Source organism: Lampetra planeri, chromosome 41 (genome assembly GCF_965212315.1).
Source record: "Lampetra planeri chromosome 41, kcLamPlan1.2.h2, whole genome shotgun sequence".
In the NCBI taxonomy this organism is placed as follows: domain Eukaryota; kingdom Metazoa; phylum Chordata; class Hyperoartia; order Petromyzontiformes; family Petromyzontidae; genus Lampetra; species Lampetra planeri.
The window spans coordinates 8,515,230-8,539,625 of record NC_136147.1 but is presented as its reverse complement, the minus strand read 5'-3'; the positions used below and the strand labels follow the sequence as shown (position 1 = coordinate 8,539,625).

The window sequence follows — 24,396 nt, the reverse complement described above, 5'->3', positions numbered from 1 at the left end:
CTGTGGCAGGGGACCCCCTGTGGCAGCTGCCCCTGTGTGTGGCACAAGGCATGGTTGTAGCCACAGCACTGGCCAGCAAGTGGACATCAGTCGTGGGGTGGTGCTGGTGGTGGTGGGGTAGTGGCGATGTGGCTCTCTCAATGAAGCAACTTGCGAGCAATTTGATCATTTTAATCAATTTGATCAATTTGCACCATCTATATTTTAGCAGCCGTTACAGGATGTATGTCGTAATCGGATGAAAAACCTTTTATACAAAACTGCACTAGACCCCATGCATAAACACATGATTTTTTTTCTTTTTCCCTAAATCTTTTCACAAACATCAAGTGCCATGTATAATTGATTATTTTATTTATTCAAATTCCCATTGAGGGCGAACCTCACCAATCGTCCCCCACCCCTCACCCTGGGTTGGAAAAAAAAAATCTGTAATATCTTACAGCAACCAACCCTGACTACGGGACTGTGTAACTTCCATCCACTGTCTCACAGCCGGCGCTTATATACTATATATGTCAAGACCTTTGGCGGTATGGATTTAATTAAGACGTAACTCGTGTGCTACGGAGTAGACGGGTCCTTAGCTCTGAAACCACAGCTGTTGCCGAACAACTTTAGTTGTTGACTTCTCAGTAACGAAGTTTGCCCTCGCTCCAACGTGACACTGAAGCTGTATGCGGATGATGCTACGACTGACACGTGCTTAAAGTCCCGAGTTTTGTAAACTGTGTGCGTTAGCGGCAAAACGAGGGGCAGCCTCTGATGTGAAGCAACCCAACGAATTATTTTTTTTAAAGGAGACGACAGGGCATGTGCACGCAGATATGCGTACACGCACAGCTGTATACGATTGCATGGCATCATCGTAGAAATTTAATGCCAAATTAATGGGATTTGAATTGGAAAAATCAGTTTGGAATTTTAAATGAGATTAACATTTGCGAGAGATATTTTAAATCGATAAGCGGATGTTCTATGTTTAATCAGATTTTGACCACATTACTTTGCAAAGGGGGGAACCCACGGTCGGGCCTGTGAATGGTTTTTGTGAATTTTTCTCTTTTTTTACATTTAATGGATTTAGTCATATGGCCATAACAGACTGTTGGGGCAAGTGCAGTTAGCGAGCACCTATTAAGGCCGACACGGCACGCAAGGGGGTGGGTGGCCAGCACCACGCCCAGCCTCCTTTGTCTCCCCGGTGGCGATGTTTACACACCGCACCAGGTTACTCATTTGAGGCTGAGTCAACCTAGGGGAGGCCCAGGACAGGTTCAGATAATTGTCACTGGTGTTGGCCATGAGCGGGAATCGAACTCGGGTCGCCGGGTTCGTAGCGCAGCGCGCTAACCGCTACACTACCGCTCCCCATAAGGTACACACCCAGTTGGCAAGTCATATTTCAAGTAATCCATCACTATAATCAGATTACTAAAGGCATATCCTTAAACTATTTTCAGTTCTTAATCAGATTACTTATATTTAGCGTACGCCAATTGATTACTTTTTGTTATTCTGTTCATAAAAAAATAATATACAACTCAAAATAATTAACAAAACAATAAGGCAAATGAAGGTTTTCAGCAGCTTGGCTAAATGCGAGAACATGACGGTGTACAAAGCCTGCAATCATAACAGTGTCAGCATTTTGAAAATTAAGTCGACCTAACGCATGCTAATTTGAATAAAACCATCACTGAAGTAATAACTTAACATCACTTTTCCAAGCACCAAAAACGGGAGGGATTATGTCACGTTCCGACTACGACCCGGAGTAATCCATAATCACAGGCCAATTAAAATGTTTAAAAGTCACCACCCCCCCTCTCTCCAACATCGCTAATGCGCCCCCCCCCCCCCTAAGCGGCGGTGCCGGCGAGCGACTGGCTGCGTGAACTTGAGCACACTTGGCACATCTTGAAACACGAAAGAGTCACCCCTCGGGGCGAGCATCACGAGCAACCACGAAGACAACAACAACAACAACAGCGCCACCACCACCACCACCACCAAAGCGGGAGTCCGGACAAAACGAACCGGGGTGCGGTGTAGCCCGCGGCCATGGGAACACGGACCCCACTTTTTTCCACTGCGCAACAGAGAGAGGACCCACGCCCGTGGCCGGGCCGCGCGAGGTGCCGAGCTGGCACGGCTCGGATGTGCCGGTGGAAAGAGGGGTTCTGTACAGATCAGACTGGTTCTGGGAACCCACCTGGCGCCCCTAAGCTACCGCGCTCACAACATAGGCAACTAACAAACCGGCCGCTGGGCCAACGTGTGTTAATCAACAACGTCACGTGCTGCGCGATCGCTTTATTTTTATTTACACCGCTGAATGTGTTCGCGTAATAATTTAGTCCGTTCCTTTTTCGTCCCGTTTGTGTTCCGTGAAAACGGCCGCCCTCTCGGCTCTTGCAAATGTGCGTTATAATACTATTGTTGCTTTCGGTATACAAGTTTACTTTATGCTGATATCAAGGCGTGCACAAGATGCCTAACCTCGCTGACAAAACCACAGTCGTGGTTCAGCAGAGAACTGAAACCGAACCAACATTTTTTTTATCGACAACGAAAACATTTCCAGCTGCCGCCAAGCGTTATTTCCCTTTGCCCAAGAAATAATGAAATGCTCATATACACAGATTGCATCGATTCTAAATATACAAAAAGTCAGTGCTAAAAAAAAAAGGAAATTGCACCACGATACTTATTGTCCCACGACGGAACGTTAAAAACACATTGGGGGCACGGGGGGGGGGGGTAGATTTACACTGGAGCCAGATAAATACGGCCGGGTGGCACGGGCGGCACACTGTCGCTATGATGATGACGAGACCGTGTGTTCTCCCACACAGGCGGGCGAGTAGCGGGGGCACAGATCGCAAGGGTGGGGATCGGCGATGGGAAGAGTGGACAGCCTGGTTCTGCAACGCCAATTAAGGATCCGTCACAATGCAGAGCCCGAAATACAGTCTTAAGACTCGGCGAGGCTTTCCTGGGTAAATTAAGGATCCCAATAATTTAGATATCTGTTGTTGCTATTCTTATGACTTTGAAACAACGTGGCGGAACACATTTTTGAGGATATTGTTTTTGTGATGGCATCGCTGCTAGAACTCAACGCAAAGCGTGGAACATTCGAGCATTGCATAAGGAAAAACGACAGGGCAGCGATTACCGTGATTGCGCTACGGACCCGGGTGGACTTGAGTTTGATTTCCGGCAGACAAGGATAGATGTCTGGCCACGGCTGGCAACATTTGAATCGATCCCTTGGATCTCAGCTGTTCACCAACCCGCATTAACCAGTGCGGTGAGGTATGGTCAAACTATCCCCATGACCGGCATGGCATGGCTTTAGTCGACCAGTGGATTGGCAAAGCAGCTGAACACGAGCAGTGATTCTGAAATGCTACAACCATTTAGCTTGTAAATACATCGAAAAATATGTTCATTTGAAATCGATTCTTGTTTTGCACCTTGTGTGTTAATAAAATATAATGGATACCGTGTTTCAGATTTGAAAACAAATCTTGTATAGAGATGATCTCTTTAAATAACTTTACATTAAAATATTAAAAATGAAATGTTAAGGTGTTTGCTTCGATACAAATTTTGAAAGGTAAGTTGAGTTTTTCGTATTTTTTTTTTATAAAAGCACCACATTTTTATTTTTGTAGCCGATGATGAAAAGGAGAAAACTTGTGTATATAAACTTGTGAGCACAAGCCAGAAGGGTGGCGACAGTGGTGGCCTGTGATGCACACACACCAGTTGGCCAGCTTCACGTCATTGATCCACAAGGCAAAACATAAAAACAAAAGTGAATGGGAGAGACTCAAAATCCGTTGCTATATCACGAGTACATCGATTTTCACAGCGACCCCTTTTTCCACACGTGGGGTGAGTTTTTAGAGTTACAATTCCGCCAAATCACCGCGCGCAATGCGGAGTGACCCCCCCCACCCCCCCCCGTGCTTGGCTCGAACGCCGCTCGGCTAATTTGCACACAAACTCAGCTGCCTGATTCCACTCGCTCAATCGTCCCCGCGTCATTTACTCGCGGGCTCATGCCGACCGCGAGCAATGCCCGTCCCCTTTTGCAACGCCGCTAAACTGTTCACTTCCGTTCGCGTTGGGCTGGCCGGTTTTTTTCAGGTTTTTTAAAATCTGAAATGTACTCGAGTGGGATTCGAATGGATGATTAATTCAACTGCAGGGGGTGAGAAAGAAACTTAAATGAAAATTAGAAAGAAAAATATATGGATAAAAAGTGTCCTCCCCCATAGAGGCTAGTCAGTTTGACACTAAGCTTTCGCGACCAATATTATCCATAAGAGCTTTTTTTAAAATTCAATTATCCCTCTATTTAAGACCGAAACAGGGTTTCTCCACAATTGTGGCTGTCGCCTGATGCGGCTGGTTGTAATCACCGGCAAAACATCACGGTGCTAGAATCGTCAATGCTGCAGTGGGTTTACTCTCCACCACACCGGTGCGCTGAAGTAGTGTTGGGTGGTGGCGGGTTGAACGACACATTTATGTTGACGAGATATAACCCAAAAAATAAAACCTCTATTATGGATATGAAGCTTATGTGAAAAAAGGACAATTCTGGCCAAACGCACTTGCATCGGAGCACTAAATACGACACGCCGCCACCGCACGCTGATGCGGGCAGCGAGCACCTTTGCAATTTTGCTATAAATGCTGCCGAAATAAATCCCGATGCGGTTGGGTGATTTACAAAAGTGTCACAGTCAATTTCATTAAGAGCCCTATTTGTGTGGCGCAGTGGAGTATATAATGATATAACAGAAGAGAGAGACGATGGTCAATCTCTGAAGTCGAGTTCGAACGTCATCTTCTTGTAATATTGTGGATGTTCCAAAGCAATTCTGGCCGACTCATTCTATACTTGCTCATGTACGCTCAAAAATAAACTGGCCAAACATCCCAAATGCAGGGCCCTCTTGATCATAAGAGTAGGGAGGGACTCACTGAGGCTTCCCCTGGGTGGATAATTCAAAGGACTACAGCACAATTAAATTAAACACAACCCGACGTTTAATAGCAACAGTTGTGTGTGTGTAGTAATCAGTGACAAACCGAGACACTTTCTACGACTTCACATTCAGCTGTAAAAAAGTAGTGGCTTCAAAGGCTTGAACCCGGACATTTGTGTAGCTACCAGAACAATACCCTGACATCAAATAAACACAGCACGTCAGCATTTACAATCGCCTTTTATGACCTTTGCACCATGGTCTGCACAACTATGCACATATTTACATCGGAGAGGGGGCCTCTATGTACACCTGTCGGAAACAATTGTTGTCAAGTGCAACCGTCTGTGGTCCTTGAACGCAGCCGTCGCTAAATCCGAATGCTCCGGCCATCGCATTCACGGCTTCGAGACCATGACAATCGAGAACGAGGCCGACTCGGCAAAGAAAACAAGAAATATTCACATATTCACAGGTGAGATGAGAAGAGGAAGCCAATGCCTTCAACGAGGCCGCACTGGAATATTGCATTGTCCCATCGGGGTACCTTGGCTTGGGCCCCACGCGTCTCTTGCGACCTCGTGCGAGCGAGCGAGCGAGAGGCAGTCCGTGACGTTTATCCCCAACGGTCGCTGTGGAGTTGTCCAGTCGACACTTCGCGTTGACCGTTCCAGGGCGCAAAAAAAAAGCGTGGACGTTCGGAAAGACGACGCGGCGGGGCGGGAGAGGGTTTCACCGACGAGTGGAACGAGCGCGCCGGATGGAAGGAGGCGCGAGACACTGAGACGCGCTTTGGAGCGGCAGCCAGAGGGTCGGCGACAGGCGGCCCGCCATGCAGGCGGGAATCTGGCAGAGGGAAGAGCGACGGTGAGGTGCAGCGGCGTGAACAGCGGACCATCCTCCAGGCCTTGATGTTCCAGTGACGCTGGCGTACCGCCACTCCAACATGGCGTCGCAGCGATGTGGAGTACGAACCAGCGGACTTATCTCAATGCACTTTTCAGCTTGTGGTCTCGTCGTGCCGGATGGGTTTTCTCTGGATACTCCGGTTTGCGCCAACGCCGACAATGTACAACGAAGGGATCGCCCAAGGAAATCCCAATCTTTCCAAACCGAAAGATCAAAACACACGCGGCCAACTCGGCCGCCGCAGACGAGAAGCGACGATACCCACTGTCAAAAGGGGGAAGGAAAAAAAAAAGTAACTGTGCAAATAACGACGGCGCCAGCTGGCGGCGGCCCCCACGCCCCCCGCACGCCCCCCCCCCACCACCCCTGCTCAGCGGCAATGGGCCAGGCCCGGCTCAGAGGCGCGCAGTGCGGACCGAACCATCGGCGCGGAAGTGCGGGGGGCGTTTTCGCTGCTATCTGTTCTTGTGGGGGTCCGGGCGAGGCCTCGGAGGCGGCAGTTCGTCGCGCAGCCACGTGGGCAGCGGGTAGCGCAGGCGGCTGAGCAGCTTCAGCAGCTCCGCGTTCTGCTCTCTGTAGTAGTCCGAGAGGAACTCGCGTGACTGAAGCAACCGGCACGGGAGGTGGTGGCCGATGCGGGGAGCAGAAGGGGAAGAGAAGGGGACGAGACGGAGACACACGCGTGCGCGATTAAAACACATGCATGAGGAATTCGCATTCTGAGCTGCTTGTTACAACAGACTTGGAAGTCTTGATAATGATGATGATATCATAACCGGCAAGGACGCATCGAATCATCGATAAACGTAGGCTCGTCACATTCTCTCGATAAACGCTACGACTAGAGTGATTCATTACATCCTTTCTGATTTATGCAAATGACATGCAAGTTGTACGCTACCGTGACATGCGCTCTCGACGGACTCGCTGACAACATTGCAAGCGCGACTGAAAAAAATAAGTGGCAAAACAAAGCAGGCAGAATTGAATGAGACGAAATACTTTTTTTCGGCCTACTAAAGACCGGCAATATTGACATTTCATCACATCTCTGTGGGCGAACCATTACACAAAACCCAGATTCACTGAGACTCCCAAGTCGGTCAAGCCTCGAGCAGCTATATCTATGTGGGACCGTTGTTGACAGAATCAAGAAGATAATAAAGAAAAAGGGGTTTACCCTTTCTGGAAATAATACGGGAGGTGTGAAAACGTTCAAACCCGAAAGAGACACCTATTACAAGGCACATTACAAGATATAGCTGCTTAATTCGAGCTATCAATGCTTCGGCATTTCCATCCTCCTCGTAATGTTCGCTTATTGGCAGCCGATGGTCTCTAGCACCAGTGAGACAAGGCCATGGACAGAGTTGTAGGCTAATCAATTTCAAGAACAATTCATACACCTTCTTGGTTCTTTCGGTAAAGTCACGTAGAAGGGAAATAATAAAATAATATTAATATAAAACAATACAATTATCACGACGTTTCGATTGCAACAGAAGCAATCGTCATCATGGTTTTCACACCTGATGATGATTGCTTGTGTTGCAATCGAAAAGTAGTTTAGTTTAGAACATCTAAAGACCTCCTGTTTTATTGCCAGTTGGGCTAAAGCAGTTTATATATTTTTTGATCAACCTCCTTCTTGTATGCGGCAATTCATGGTCATTAGTCGGTGCGACTAATTGGCCGGCTGCGTCCGGCGAAAAATCGAGAGCAAACTCGAAAAGTTCGACTGCCGTGGAATGAAAAAGTCTCGGAAGCAGTGCGCGAGGAGGGATGGGGGCCGCTTTCTTACACAGGGGTGGTGTTACGATAAACTGCAACTTGAATCACTACCTGTGAGATCTTCACTCAAAACTGCTCTAGAGGAGTTGTACACCCAGAGCTGCCACTGCTATTCAGTGGCCTAAAATAAAATGTTTCGCTCCGGATGACCGCTGCAAAGTATGATCTGTGTTTTGATTTAGTGTGGTGATCTTAAAGGTGCATTGAAACATGTTGATACTCCGACTGATGCTCCTGCTGTTGTGGAGTGACTCATGCAGCCAACTATGGCTGCAGGGTTTAGTGGTACATGTTGTTCATGTCGTTTATTGTGAAAATTCGGTCACAGTTCCTATGATCACTGTTACATTGCTTTTATGGCTTTATTTTGGTGATATCGAAAAGTTTTTTGGTTTGGCCATGTTTGTTTGTTGTAGTACGGAGTTAGACTGATGGCCTTAATCTAAGTTGTCTTGTGGTTGTTGTTGATGTTTGACTTGCATCCCACTGGGATTTTTTGCACAGAGCGTTGGTGTACGGTGCTTTTTCTGGAATATTTTGCTGTCTTTTCCTGGATTTTCTGTTTGCACATAGTCACTTTAAGATGTTTTATTGTTGTGGCTGCACCCAATTCAAGAGCCGAATGGCTCACAAGGCTATACCTAATAAATGGAAACTGAAACGATGACAGGACTCGCCACGTGGTGGCAGCATCGATCCGTGGACAGGTAACCTCTGAAAGTAACGTCGATAACCTAAAAACTAAACTGTGAAAAATAAGAATAGGTTTTTACCCTTACTGGCACTAAAACAGGTGTTAAGATGTTCAAACACCCCCATATATAGCTGTTGCAAGGAATTGTTTGAATGTTCACCGCAAGTGCGTCTGGTTCATGCAGACTTGATTTTTTTCAAAAGATTTTTATTTGGTGTTTGAACATCTTAACATCAGTTTTATTGGCAGAAAGGGTAAAGCCGATTCTTAATTTTCATACTTTGATCCTAGCAAAAAGGTCCCATGATAAAACTAAACTATTGTTTTTATATTTTACCAGGTAGGGCCGACTAAGCTATATATGAACCTTATGGCGGTACCCCGGGGTACCATAGTACCCCGGCTCTCGCACACTGTCCGTGATGCAGTCATCTTTAGTCTGTTGATGGTCGGCGATGCGGCAATCGACTCATCTCGACGAGCTGTACACGATGCACCACTAGGGTGCATACGAGCGTTCAGGGTTTCAGCGCAATCGTCCTCACTGCGGTTCGACATCGTGAATTGGCACTGATTTAGGATTGATTGATACCCCAGTCGCAGAGTTAAGTACACCCCTAGAAAAAATAGTCCCAGAAATAAAATATTTAATTTCCTCGGCCATTTTGTATTATTTGGGACCCCGGGGAACCGCAATGAGGATCATTTAGCGATTTTTTCGTAAGCGACCTGGCCACATGATTAAGCAACGAAGTGGCTTATCGCGTGCAAATTGAAAACACCTCAGTACTCTAAAGGCGTGGTGTCGAATCAAAAATATGGAGGGGAAAAACCGGAGTACGCGGAGAAAAATCCACGCAACCATGGGGAGAACACGCAAACTCCAAATATACAGCAGGCGTGAGGGTCAGGATCGAACCCACGACCTCCTGTGTGCTAGGGGAGGCAGTTAACATCTCGCCACTACGGCGCCCTTGTGCAGTTTTCCTCCTAACGGCAGTGTCGTCATTGACTGAACGTGTTCAGTGTTTTGTCATCTTCGAGTCTGAGCAGCACAATGAGACTGGTGACCTCTGCATTTAAAAGTCTGGCGTGCGAAGCATTAGCACCAGCATCCCACCTCTCTGTTGATAACCACATTTTAACGTCAGAGACTGCACAAGTGCAATAATCGTAGGGTGTGCAACTTTGATAAGAGCTGTTTAATAAAAGAAAACGATAATGATAGAAGCAATAAATCTATCTTTATTGCTGTACGCTTATCGGTGTGCCGTTAATCTCGACTCAATACTCGCGATTGTGACGCACGGTGCTTCTGCGTTGTGTTACATGAGCCGGTGTGCTTGCTCTCTCCATAACAATGGCGAAATCATTCTACATGGAGCCGAATGTATATTAAAAAAATTTAATATACAATTTTTATAATTGCTGCTTTTGCTACATATCGGAACAAAGACCAGAGTAACAAGTGTAATATCGCTCTATAAAGGTATAAAAAATATAATTATTTAATAATAAAAAATAGATGTGTATCCCTGCTCAAATGCAGATTGAGTTGGAGCACTCCTCTCGACTGGTAACCCTGAGAGCCAGTGGTGGAAATTCCACATTCCCATGGCGGCGGCCAGATTCGCGACAGGATGACCACCATTGGCTTCCCGTAAAGCGGTACAAACGACATTGATCCCTGGAGGCATGATAGGCTGGCTGAGTCTACCACCGGCATCTTTGTTAACAAGAAAACTGTAAACTGCGAGTGCTGTGATCACTGAGCTACCCTTCCCGTTATAAACACATTAGTGCTGTTAAAATAACACAACCTGAACAATAACAATAATAGTGGTAACATCACAGCCCTTTGCCAATCCACTGCTGAATGGAGATCTTCCCGTGTTTAATCATACTCGACGATGCTGGTCAGCGTGTGGGTTATTTCAGTTTCCTTCCACATTCAAAAAAACAAATCTTAATCAAGAATTTGGCCCATATATCCCAAGGTAGCCGGACCCTCCTGAAGGAACAGTTTTGAGAATTCAGCGACGCTTTGCAAGGCCAATAGCCGACGTTAAATATTGGAACTCAATACGGCCGAAGTCAATCTCAGGAAATTATTGCTACTTACATTTGCATTATCAAGTTGACGTTTAAACAAAAAATCTTCTCCAAAGACAAAGATCCCCCTTATAGCCTTGAGAGACGTCTGGGGGCAAGTACTTTGAGCGGGCTCCGATGCGACTGGCAAGGCACACGAAGGGGGTGGATGGCCAACACCACGCCCAGCCACCTTTGTCTCCCCAGTGTCAATGTTTTTATTTTATTTAACAGAGCCCCAAGCACTTATGTAAGGCTAAGTCAACCTCGGGGAGGCGCAGAACCCAGCTCAAAGAGTATTGGTCATGACCGGGAATCAAATTCGGGTCGCCGAGTTCGTATAAAAGCATCTCACGTTTATTTAAATTCACGCTAAAGCTTCTCCCCATCTATCTTAAGTCGAGCCCACAACCCTTAATCTATAGCCAAACTCGATTGAACATTAACAACATAAAACCGTCCAGACGTGAGATGACCGCCGGGAGGCAAAAAAAAAACAACAATCGGCGATTCTGAATTACCGAACAAAAACCCGAATCCATTACCGAACAAAACAACATTGCAAACGCACCGTTACGAACGGTTTCGCTTGCGAGCGTCATAAACGCGACCTTGTCAACTTTGAATAGCGTTATTTACTCTTCCCAGAATAGGTCTTGTTGTTATTATTTTTAAGGCGGTTCGGGGATGGGAGAAGCAGTTTCGCAGAATGAAAGGACAGCTCGCGGCGAGTCCTACAATGGCTCTGACCGCAGGCCACTTGGCACAATAGCAAGAGGAGCACTGGATCAGTGCAAGTCCTGCACGAACCCACATCGGTGTGGGGGGGGGGGGTGGCGGCACAATGCTCATGACCCAGCACTTGCAAATCACTTGTGACCCAACGAGGCTCACTCACTACCTGTGGTTAACCCGCCTTCTCAAGTCAAGCGAGCTGATGGTCGTCTCAGCATGGTCACGAACGATTTTCTTGGACAAGCCTTCACATTCAATTTTGGTTTCTCAACTATGAAATTACAAAGTACAAAAAAAATCTGCTTCGACTGCCACGGTACGAGTAGCTCCAAAGGAGGGCGTGTGGGAAAGTGCAGTAACCCCCTGGCGCGTGGATAGCAGCTCACTTGAAGGGACATCCGGAGTTGTGATATCTCATTCAAGTGGCTTTTATCGAACGACCCATAGCTAGTAAGAGGTAAAGCCCTGCAATTTCTTGCTAACGCCACTGCCCTGGGAAGGGCCTACACTAGGAGGGAGCTCTAGAGGGGTATCTGGCCTACTCCTCCAAACCGGCCAGACACCTTGGAAATATCCACACACTTTACCCCATCAGACGCGACCTAACCCGTTAATACTGCTGCTGCATGCACAGAGGCACTTGAGGTGGAGGATCACCAATCCGGCGCGCGCTCAACCAATACGCCACCCGAATTAGTAGGACGGTAATAATAACAACGACCCACCCGATGTCTGCCCTGCTGGAGGAGAAACGCATCCGTAACCGTAAGAATGAGGGACCACTCATTTGGCCTCACGGCAGAGACAGCCTAATGCAGTCTGCGTCACGCGCATTCCCAAACGACAGGTCTGTAACTCTCTCCGGGGAGGAGGGTGGGAGAGGAGGAGAGAGCGCGGCCATGGGAGGAGAGGGAGGAGGAGGAGGGTGGGTGGGTGGAGATGTACGGGGCAATGGGTTTACATTTTATGTCGGCTGAAAAGGGCAAAGAACCATTATGGGCAGCATCTGCAGCAAGCAATGAGGCTTGAGGGAACAGGCAAAGGCCCATTAGGCTGAAGACACTAGTATATAAAAAAAAATACTCCCAGTGCCGACAACGGCGTTGGGAAGCAGACAAATAAAAATAAATATAAACGGACGATGGCACCACGCTCTGAGTCAGCGATGAAGAAAAAAAAAACCCTCGTAAAAAGCAATAATTTGTCAGGAGCTTCCATCCCTCTCACCCCCCTCTGCCCATGCAAGCCAATCCGTTTCTCGAAGATTAAATAATCTGCATTATTGAAACGATCGTTAAAACCATATTCTGATTGCGCACAGATAGGGTCGTTGATTCCACTGCGGAGGTTTTCGAGGCTGCGCCGTCCGGCCACCCGGCGTGCTTTCGGGTCGTACCGCGGGGACGTTGTTCGTCACGACGTCCGACGTTTCCGCCCCACATGTCGGGCGCTTCAAGGAACGACGCGTTCGGGTGGAACCCGAAAATACATCGAGGGAGGTATTTTATAAAAAAACACGGCGACAACGTGAACTCTTCTCGTGTATTGGCCTACTCACCATGGCCATTGTGCTCGCAAAAGTGTAACATAACTCGGCTAGGTTTAACTCCGCTATGACAAAGGAACATTCCACAAAACATCACCTATTATTATAATAAAAATCCTCTTTAGTGCTTTTGGCGAATGTGTTGAGTCTTTTTGTTCCATGTGATTGTACGCCACTGCCAATGCAGAAACAATAATGGTTTGTTGAACAGGGCTCCGTTATTAGTTGCCTAAAAATAGAAACAGGCTTATAAAAGAGAAACAAAAAAAAAACAGGCTTCGTTGGACTATTCGTTGAAACAGTAAAAAAAGAAATCCTTAGCCGGCTTCGGCGTTCTGTGGCTCATCAGCAGGGAACAGCCAGGTAACGAAACGCTGCCACGTTTCAGCGTTTGTCAGGAACGTTTATTTATTTGTTGCATGCGTAGCGTGCCGAGACAAAGCGTTAATTATTCTGTAATTATAATGTATTGAGCTCTTCACGCCGTCGGTCGCAATTAAAAGCGATCAGCACTTGAGGTTTTGATTCTCTGAGCGTCATCAGATGATGACGCGTCATCAGCTGCCACTTGGAGCCACGTTTAACGCAGGAGGCCTTCCCTCTACGGCGAGGACAAGGATGCACACCCGCACAACGGATGTTCACTACAGACGGCGGTCGCATTTTATCCTAATTGGCTGCGAGCACAGAAATCTGGCATGGCAGACGATGGGGTGGTGTGCCTAACAACACCACACCTCCGATTAGCACGGTTGGCTCAGTACGGTGCAGAAGAAGTTCAACAGACACACAAGACAAAGGGCCCCCATATAGCCTTTACCAGACCGTTTGGGGGGGGGGGGGGGCAAACGCTGACGAGCGAGCCCCGACGAAGGCCCGCACACCAGCCACACCGCGGCACAGCGGCACGCACTCCCACGTGTCTCTCTCTCACCCGCGGCTCCATCTCGGGGTATCTCCTGCCCTTGCCGGTGCCCAGGCACTGCCGCTTGCCGTCCGGGAGCACGTGACACCAGAAGCCCTTTTCCACGTCAAACCTGTGCGGGCAGAAGCGTCACGCGATGATAAACTCTACCCCCCACCGCCCGCCCGCCCGCCCGCCCGGGGATTCAACACACTGTATTCTTGGTTCTTTGGGTAAAGTCAAGTAGATAGAAAATACAATGCGATCGAAACGTCGTGGGGTTTTTTGCTATTATTATTATTTTCAATACAAATTGTTTTATTTTTATTTATTTAATTTTATGATCTGTTATTTAGATTTTATTTTCTATCTATGTGACTTTACCGAAAGAGCCAAGAATATGAATTCCTGCAGTCACGAGAGTTTTAAGTCAAAATTCAATACACTGTCACGAAGCCCGCGTCACGGCTCGATTCGAGAATCGATTCCGTCTCGTCTGTTCCCCTCACGGCGTGCCTCGTCCGTTTTGTCGGCGCTCGTCCGTTTTGTTCCGTCTCGCTCTCCCCTCCCGAAAGGGTGGGGGGGGGCGGTGAAGCCAAATCCCACGTGCAGCGTCTCCGTTTTAGCGCCGCCGGGCGCCATGCAGCTCACCGTGCGTCTCGTTTGTCCGCGTCGCGGTCAGTGCGCCCGGTCAGCCCGACGGGGAGAGCTGCGCGGGCTGCGCTCGAATCGGTGGATACGCGCGCAAAATTGTGCGTGTCCCCCCCCCCCCCCCCCCCCCCCCGAGCGTCGAAATCCATTTTGATGGCGGAATCGTTGCACTCCCCAGAGCTCGTGGCGACTCGGTCACCCGCGGTCTCATGTCGGCCGCATCGACTCCCATCAACTTCATATTGGTTGCGCCGTTAAACTGTCCTCGTTGTCGCCATCGTCACTGTTGTTGTCAGCCTGCAACTTCCCACCGCTGGGCAAAAGCCTTCCACAATTTCTCCAACTCCTTCATTTTCCCAGTTGCTCTTGTCCGGAAGTTGCCTCCGAATTCTGCGACTTCTTCTTCTTCTCACTCGTCTCTCGCTCAGCTGTTCCGCTGCTTCTTCCTCCGCTGCTGCTATTGCCGTCTCTCGGTCTGCACTCTGCCGTTCATTTTCTCATCGATAAACTTCAGTGCTTAATGTTGAATCTGGTTTTCAGGGTGGTCAATGACACGCTCCAGCTCAGATGAATTTATGAACAACTGTGAACTCTAAATGTCAAGGTGTCTCCTTGCGGACCCGCTCATACGGGACATCTCTCAAAAAGAGCTTCATAGCTCATCATATTTGTGTTACTGTATGGGTCAGAGTGGGATTTTTCCACAATGTAGGCACACGTGAACGAATATAGGCACACGTGAGCGATTCTTGGGAATTTCATTGAAGGTTTATGTGTGTATGTTGAACTTCTTTCGCACCGTACGTAGCCAACCGTGCTAATCGGAGTGTGCGGAGGGAAGGACAACAAAGAGACAAGAACGCTAAGTCTGCGCGTAGAGTATTAGAAAGCGGTAATGGAAGGAGGGCGATCTGCCAAACTGCGTGGCTTAGAGGTTGACATTTGAGCGTAAGCGTCTGCGACAGATGTGGTCACATTGCGTTGCTCTATTACGTCATGACATTTGGCGCTAAACGTGGCACTCGACCGCAGCGATTGTGCCAGTCTCGAGTTTAGTGCCATCGCTGTGTATATCCAAGCATCGAGAAAAGGGATGCTTGCGATTTGTTGGCAACAGGGTAAGTTACGCGGTAGTCACGGAAGAGAACACGGCAGACGGTAGCGCACTGTGGAGGCGAACAAGACCCCGATACAGAGCACGAGTGGTAAGGAGAGGGGGGGGGGGGGGGCGGGAAGTTCAGATATTCTGCCGAAGGAAGAGGTTTTTAAGGTGTATCGGGACGAAGAGCTTGTGATGGGTGGGCCAGCTGTGCGAGAGAGAAGAAGGGCGGCCCGTCGGAGCGGGCACTGGAGTGGGACTGCTATTGGTCGGCGACCAAAATGGCGGAGATGGTGAGGCTCTGAAAATCCGGGCCCTCCAGGACCGCGTGTCGAATTTTCAGAACCTACAGGATTCCGGCTGACGACGGCCAGAGCTTGATGGCGAGGTGCGCTGGCCACCGAACGGAACTTTGGTCGGTGGCAACTTTTTTTATGTTTACCTTGACATTCCTGGGTTCCGGTCAAGTCGGGAGAATCATCGCGTCGTGCGTGATGCCGTGCGTCACGTCGTGCGTGACGCCGTGCGTGACGTCGTGGGCTATGCCGTGCGCGAGCCGAACTCACGTGAGCGTGCGTGTGTAGTTGAGATACGGCTTGACCTCGAGGAATTTCTGAACTCGCTCCATCACCTCCGCCGGGTTCACCTTGAAGAGCTGCCCGTCGATAATTAACAGCTGGGGACATTTACGGCGATAATAAAAACAAACACAACACGGGTGTCAGGTTACGCTGCATTCACACGCAACCGAAGGCTTTAATTACAATTGATTTTCGTCACTAATCTGGAACCGTTTGGGGCACACGTTCAAAGAGTAAATTAACAAATGTGCATTCGTGTAAAATCACCGACTGAGGGGGATTGACCGATGGGAATATCTAAAATCTTCCCAAAGAGCTCAATACAGAAAAACCCTTCAGGTGGATGAGTCTCAAAACGAACTAGTTTTGAAATGCAATCCTCGGAGGCGAGATCGCTGAGCTGGCACCACTGAGATTCTGGGCTCAGGGCTCTGACCTCTGAGCGACCCGGCCACATGGCTTCCGGAACAGTTGAAAGGGGGGGGCGAATCATAAACGAGATAATCGACGATGGACAACCGTAATTATCTTCATCGTTTGCTGCATTCAAAGTTTGACGAGGGGTCTGTGCGCTGGTTGTGTGTTTCAGCCGATGGCGAAATCGCCTTCGTTGGCACTACCGACGCGTCCGTGTGAAACGGCCGCGTAGGTTTTCGCGGTCGTAGCCGTTCGGAGCTCTCCGATGAGTTTTCGGTTGGTACCGCGTGTTGTGTCGACGCGATGTCTGGCGTTTCGCTCCACGTGCTGGGAAGCTCATTCAGGCAGAACTGAACTAGCTCCCAACACGTGGATCGAAACGTCGGACATTGTGCCAAATAACACGCCGTGGTACGACCCGAACGCACAACGGAGAGCCGTGCAGCGCACACGTTATAAAAACCTCCACAGGAGTATACTGTTACTCGTTTGTAACATTCAAAGGTGTATTCGGGGCTCGGCGTATATCTAAGCGCACGATCAAATACTCCGCATGCCTGGCGTGGCAATAACACAGGGGAGGTGTTACAATGTTCAAACACCAAACAGACACTCCATTGTAAGGCATCAAGTCTGCATGAACGGCACACGCTTGTGGTAAAACATGCAAACAAACGTGCTTTGATAATAATGGAAGCGTTGTCCTTGAAATCGATTGGCCTATACACACCAGAGGCAGCCTCCTTCATGGCCTTGCCTCTGCACCGGTCTTAAGACCAGCGGACGCCACAAGGCGAGCGTCACGAAGGGCAATGCGCACATCAAAGGATGAATAAACAGCTCGCGCCGAGCGGCTTATTATCTGCGGGACCCCGTTTGGCGACATCACCTGGTTCGGCGGGTAGCTGGCGAGCCATCGCTCCAGGTGCGACGCGTAGCGGCCCGGCAGGAGGCAGTGGCTCTGCAAGCTGCGCAGTGAGGCGGGCGCGTCGGGCCCGGCCGCGATGGCCTCGTGAAACGAGTAGTTGGTGGCAGCGGCGTCTCGGTGTGCCCTCTGATGCTGGACGCGCAAAACACATAAAGGCGAAGATTGCCCGTATAGCCTTTAACAGACTGTTGGGGCAAGAGGTGTTCGAGAGCAACTGTGAAGGCTGGCACAGCACACGAGGGGGTGGATGGCCAGCACCACGCCCGGCCGCCTTTGTCTCCCCAGTGCTGATATTTCACACACCGCACTAGCTACTCATTTTAAGGCTGAGTCGACCCAGGATCGGTTTAGTTATCCGTCAACGATGATGGCCGTGAGCGAGAATCGAACTCGGGTCGCCAGGTTCACAGCGCAGTGCGCTAACAACGACTCTACTGTAAAACCCACGCACACACACACACAAACACTATGACTATAATAACATTCATTTGTTGTGCGGTTTACCCGATGAAAAAAGTGTTTTCCCTTTCAAATTTTAAAAATGTGGACCATTAGAGGCCGGCTACACACACGCGTGGCGGCGGGGTGTTTACCGTCAGCCATGAAGCAGACGGCGCATACTTGACGGCTAATACGCCCGCAGGGTTAACCAGGGCGGCCGTGGGCCACAAACCGCGAAGCTCTGCAACGAGCGGTTAGACGGGCTACCCACTCGCCCACGTCACCACACCGATAAACAAACACAACAACAAACCCCAACGAACAATCAAACATTCGCAAACACGCACTGATCGGAAGAAGGGACACTGTCCAATACCATCCTCTACGATGCATTCATCCGCTTTGAGCCGGCGTCAAGAGCGAATGCGGCGAATTTGTTTGCATTCGTAACAAAACGCAACTTTGTCTTTATCTTACAAGGCAGTGGGGGGGGGGGGGGAGAGGGGTTAATCAGCACGAAGGGTGGCCCAGAAAACACGGCTTTTAAGGAAGCACGTTGCTGCTGCGTTATATCACCGTTATGTAACGTGCGGTGGTGGCGGTAGCAGGCTTGCCTCACCCCTCCTGCAGCAGCAGCAGCACCAAGGAACTGTGGCTCCGGGCATTCTATCGCTGCCTATAATCTGTCGCGTCCATGCGTGCGTGGACGCGCCCAAGCACGCACAGCCACTCTGGACTTCACACACGTATACTCGCATCACCGCTCGCTGCGTTTTTTGCCAATTTAAAGTTTATTAAAACGTGGCACTTTCACGGCCAGAAGGGCTGACGACCGATCCTCGCGAATGATAACAGTGGGGCCGGGTGGCACCCGAGGAATGGAATGTGTCCGAGAGGGCATCCGCTGGGGAGATGGAGCGGCGAGATGAGTTTCAAGTGCGCAGGCGCTGGAGGCATTGCGGCGTCGTAAGATCGTGGGAGATGACGGCGAATTGGGGAGGCCTTCACCCAGCAGTGGACTGATGAAAGCTGCTGCTGCTCATGATCATAAAAACAGAAAAGTCGAGCAGAGCTCTCCGATGTGATTTCTCAGGTTGCACCGCGGCACCCAGTACGACGTCCTTCGCCTCTTTGCGTTGCGGGAGGCGCTTCGTTCGATTCGGTTCCCGGCGACGAGTTGACCCGCGAGCCCCAATCATTCAGCACACGTGGGGCAAAACGTCCGGACGTCGTGCAAAAAACACGAACAGCGGAGAGCGCTGGCACACAGCTGCACGCAGTCGCTGAGACGACGCGAGCGCGGACAGGCGTGGAGCGGCGGACGACTTCGCTTGCCAAATGCACGACACGCACGGTAACCACAGTGCCTTGCACGCCCTAAACCAGGTGTGTTCTCGACCGTTATCGAACTGTGCCAATCCTCACAATTTGGGCGGTTAAGCTGCCCAAAAATCTTGAGCCATTTTTACCGCGCAACGATTGGCCCGAGGAAACTCGCGCTTAATTTTTCGGGAGACAACAACACTCCCGAGGTCCGCTCGTGAAGATTCGCGTCAAGAATACAATCACAAATGTTCACGATCCTCCACAACCGTTGCCTCCCCAGCATCGGCTGCGAGTATGTACGTTGAACTTCTTTCGCACCGTACCGCAGGCATGCGGCACCACGCCTGGCTTAGAGCAGTGCACGCACAAAATCCTTTAATGGGAGAGATAGATCACTTCGTGAAAAATGTACCCAAAGCAGAGACAAATCTCCCCTTCATAGCCTACGCAGACTGTTTGGGCAAGTGGTGTGAGCTAGCGACCAGTAATGGCCGGCAGTGGGCACACAAGCGCCAGCAGCAGTGTTGATGTTTTGTCAGGATATTCACGAACAATGTTAGCCCTGAGCAGCAATCAAACGCGAGTTCGCCAGTATCGGAGCGTGGTGCGCTAACCACTGCTGTTAGCGAGCACCTATTAAGGCCAGCACAGCACACGAGGGGATGGCCAACAGCACTCATGGCGGCATTGTCTCCCCAGTGCTGAGGTTTTTGACACACGGAACCACACACTAATTTAAGGCTAAGCCAACCAAGGTGAGGCCCAGAACTGGTTCATATATTTTCTGCTGATATTGGTCGTGAGCGGGAATCGAACACAGGTCGCCGGGTCTGTAGCGCGGTGCACTAACCACTGCATTTCCGCTCCTTTCTGAAGCAAAAAAAAAAACAAAGATCCCCCGTATAGCCTTAACACACTGGAGGGGCAAGTGCTGTTAGCGAGCACCTATGAAGGCCGGAACGGTACACAAGGGGAAGGGTGGCCAGCACCACGCCCGACCGCCTTTGTCTCCCTAGTGGCGATATTTACACACCGCACCAGGTACTCATTTGAGGCTGAGTCGACCTAGGGGAGGCCCAGGACCGGTTCAGATAATCATCACTGGTGTTGGCCGTGAGCGGGAATCGAACCCGGGTCGCCGGGTTCATAGCGCAGCGCACTGACCGCTACACCACCGCTCCCCCTTCTGAAGCGCGCATACACACACACGTAAAAATAATTTTTGCGGGGTGATTTTTTTTTTTACAGGGGGACGGGCAGTGGCGGAGGAGGGGGGGGGGAGGTCCAATCGCATAAACGTACGCAAAGGACACGGCTTCGGGCAGGCCTCACTGAAATATAGTTCCACCCCATCGCTTCCCGAATCACCTCATGCCGCTGCAGTAGAAACACGTTTTGATTTAAATTTCGATTTAATGCTTTCGTGACTGCAGGGATTCATCTTCTTGGTTCTTTCGGTAAAGTCACGTAGAAGGGAAATAATAAAATAATAAAAATAAAACATCATAAAATTATTCTCACGACGTTTCGGCCACAACGCAAGCAGCCGTCCTCAGGTGAAGAACAGGTCTGTCGGAAAGACAGCGTCTGAATGAACACCACCAGGCTTAGCAGCGTATATTTAAGCTGGGTTGGAGGGGGAAGAGCGCCTTGACAAAGAAATTTGCATATCAAGAGGAATTTAGCATATTTATGGGAAATGCAGATATGGGATTAGTCAATACTTGTGGAATGCGTACGCATTTTGATTTATTAAAACGCCTCGGCGCAAGTTCAGCGCCGCGAGGCGACCGGCTGAGCCCGCCCCCCAGCGGTCCGTGCCCGTGGCCCCCCACGGGCACGGACCGCTTTTCCGCGCCAAAAAGACGCAGAGCGCGGAACTTAGCTGCTCGACGCGCTGCCAGGTGCAGGTATTTTTCTCGCCGTCTATAAATTGTTTTTTTGGGGATGGGGGGGCGGGGGGGCGGGTGGCGCTCTGCTGCAAGCAGGATTATAAAGATTGCAAAGTCATTAACGAGGACAAAAAAACATTTTCCTCACACTAATTGGATGAGCCGGGTTGTCGGTTTGTAATTATTTCGTGGCTAACTGGACTCTGGCTGGTTGCCACCGAGCGATAACTCTGGCTGTGATAATGAAAGAAAAGAACAAACGGAGAACTTTGTTGAAAACAAGACAAAGGCAAAGATCTCCCGAATAGCCTTAACACACTTTTGGGGCAAGTGAATGCTCGCGAGCACCGTTGTTGAAAACGGACACAGCGATACACACATGTGTACACGTGCGTTCGCACACTTCCACCTGTAGCAACACAATCGTACACAACAACAACCGCCATTCGCTACTAAGTGGCAGTGACGTCACCACGACATTTGTGCCAGGCCATGTGCACCTTGAGGCCACGTGAAGTGTCGAACGCCCGCTGGCAGGAGGTCACGGGGCAGACCCAAGTGCCACGGGTTGACTGACTGAGATGACTGAGACGACTGGCTGATGCACCACCTGTGCCCCCTACTGTGCTAACTTGCTGTGCTTTAGACACCCGGCGCTCCGCTCGTTGTTGTGAGCGTCGCTTCTCCGCCCTCCGTTGTTGTTGGAGGGCGACTGCCTCCAACTGCCCAGTAGCGTCCTTAACGAGCCTCCTCCACAGAGGCCGATCTTGACACCGCTGGTACCAGTCATCGGCAAGTCCACTCAGCTTCACGTCCTCCTGTACCACGTCACATCTCTTCTCTAGCCCGTGCCGCGCCCGTTTAGCCCCCTCGATTCGGCCAAACAAAAGCTGTTAAGCATACGGTGGCTGGGCATGCGGGCTACATGACCCAGCCAACGCAGCCTTGCCTGCCGGAGGAGCTCACCGATGGGACTTTCCCCAGATCTTACACGTGCATGTACACACACGCACGCTGAAACACACACTCAAAAAAACACGCAAACGCACTTAATATACATATCGCCATATAGCCTTATAGACTATTAGTGAGCACCTATAAAAGCCAGCACAGCACGTAAGGCTTGGACAGGGCTGATGAGGGGACAGGTGAGACGGGGTGACAGGTGAGGTGAGGGGGGCGTGCGCTGCCACACCTGATACCACGAGTGTGCGCGGTCGGCGGGCGGGATGAGGATGGTGATGAGCTTGGCGGTGGGCAGCAGCGCGAAGGCGCGGTGCGGCGCCGGCTCGCTCGCAAAGTACGTGGCGCTCTTCTCGAACAACAGCTCCGCGCTGCGGTTCGACGGCGCCGGGAAGAACTCCATGTACCTGTACACAATTGGGGGGCCCGGTTGGAAAGGGCGGGGAGGGGGGGGAGGAGGGCGGACGTGCGGGTGGGGCACAAAGATCAAGGATTTGCATCGATGGGGCAACTTAAATCCCGAAGCAATTCCAAGTAATCCATAATAGAGTTTTTTTGGGTTAGATCGCATAAATATATAAATGTGTCGTTAAAACCCGCCACCACCCGACACAGCCAACTAAACAGAACGTGCCAATTCATCACGAGTACAGCACACCGGTGTGTTGGAGAGCCAAGCCACAACATTCACAATCTGAGTACGACGTTTCGCCAGTAATTACAACCAGCTTCATCAGGCAAAAGCCAGATTTGTGGAGGAGTCCACCTGTTTCATTCCTTATATAGAGGCGTAGATGTGGCGACCACACTTTTGCGCTCTTGCGCAGCAGCACAAGTGTGATCCACCACCGGCATGCAAATTGGCATTCGTTTTCCAATAGGGGGGCGATGAAGCCCAAGATTTTCGAAATAGTCAAAGATCGCCCCCCAACCGCCCATTAATAGCCTTTGTATGTACTGTACGTCGAACTTCTTTTCCACCGTACGTAGCGCGCAATTAAATCAGTTCGTGTGCAGGAGCTATGTGGATATAATTACATCGAAAGATCGCGAGAGATGGCAGCCTTCATCCAGCGGTCAGTTGCTCGTGGCAGCTGATGATGATGAATAAGGTGTGGCTAGCACCGTGAACAGCCAACTTTGTCTCCCCAATGTTGATGTTGATGTATCAAACCCACGTGCTCAATTAAGGCTAAGTCAAGCTAGGGAAGAGTTTGTTACACGGTCACTAACAGCACCTGCCCCAACACTCTACATGGGCTCCATTGGTAAATATTAAGTATGTGCCTGTGTATGCAGGTTTGCGTGTAGGCAATATGTGTACAATCTCGTGGGCGCGTGTGCACTTGAGATCTACCTCGCCTGGTATACAGGAGGTCGTGGGTTCAATCTCGACCCTGACGCCTGTACATTTGTACAGTAGTTTGTATCTCTCTCTCACCGTGGTCGCGTGGATTTTTCTCCAGGTCCTCCGGTTTTCCCTCCACATTTAGAATCAACATCAAGCGTTTAGAGTATTTGGCTGCAATACATTTCCACGTGATAAGCCACTTCTCGTTGCGCTATCATTTGTGGCCAGGTCGCTTCTGAAAAAGAGCTGTCGAGCCCAGTGGGCCTTACCTGGTAAAATAAAAAAAAGTTTAACTCCACGCGTATTTGTAATGCGCGAGTGCGTGCGTGTTGGCGAGTGACGCGGGTTTTGCGAGCGAGCGGGATTTGCGCGCTGACCAGTCGAGGCCTCGGTGGTAGTTGGCGCCGTTGAAGAACTGCACCTCCTCGTAGGCCGCAGGGCTGGGGAAGCTGCTCGTGATGGCCGGGTGAAGCTTCAGGAACGTGTAGAGTGCCGTGGTGCCTGGGGCCGGGAGGGGCGCGGGAAACGGTGTCACTACATCGCAGCAATGCCGCGCGTCGTGCCGGCGTTGGCGACGTTTCCCGAGGCTTGCGAGCGGACGAGGAGAGCAGCGACGATGTCGGGCGCCCGTAGAGTTACGAGAGAAAACCTCAAGGGAGCGGTCAGGGCCACGCTCAAGTCGATCGTGACGGATAATAAATAAGAAAACAGAAAGTAATTAATGGCGACAATCATAATAGTTGATGATGGCAGCGACGTCACAAACATTGCGAACGTCACGAACATTATACATGTACCTCAGCCACAGGTCAGCTGATGCCGGTTACACAAACATCAATTCGTGCAATGAAGAAATGATTGTATTAGATGTGTATACGTCATATGTAATTAGTTCAGGTAAAAAAACCCCAGTCATTCTAGACACACCACAATATTAACAACAAAGAATCAATTATTGAACCGATCGCAACTCCGAATGATGGCGATTGGTAGAATTACGAGAGGGGTTAATTCCATATCCGTCTGACGTAGTATCACATCATAGAAAAAGACAATCCCCACTCATGC

At 49.9% G+C, this 24,396-nt stretch overlaps 1 protein-coding gene across 2 annotated transcripts in view; it reads right to left on the bottom strand.

Annotated features, from left to right (window-relative positions):
• Nucleotides 1-6,273: 6,273 nt before the first annotated feature.
• LOC144732162 (bifunctional heparan sulfate N-deacetylase/N-sulfotransferase 2-like) overlaps nucleotides 6,274-24,396 on the bottom strand; it is a 72,580-nt gene continuing 54,457 nt past the window's right edge. For both annotated transcript variants that reach the window (XM_078613504.1, XM_078613505.1), the window contains exons 9-14: nucleotides 23,706-23,829; nucleotides 22,210-22,384; nucleotides 17,317-17,487; nucleotides 15,996-16,105; nucleotides 13,710-13,812; nucleotides 6,274-6,520 (exon numbers count right to left, since the gene is read on the bottom strand). In XM_078613504.1, coding sequence (XP_078469630.1) covers nucleotides 6,374-6,520; nucleotides 13,710-13,812; nucleotides 15,996-16,105; nucleotides 17,317-17,487; nucleotides 22,210-22,384; nucleotides 23,706-23,829 — 830 coding nt within the window. In that variant the 3' untranslated portion in view covers nucleotides 6,274-6,373. The remainder of the gene's footprint in view (nucleotides 6,521-13,709; nucleotides 13,813-15,995; nucleotides 16,106-17,316; nucleotides 17,488-22,209; nucleotides 22,385-23,705; nucleotides 23,830-24,396) is intronic.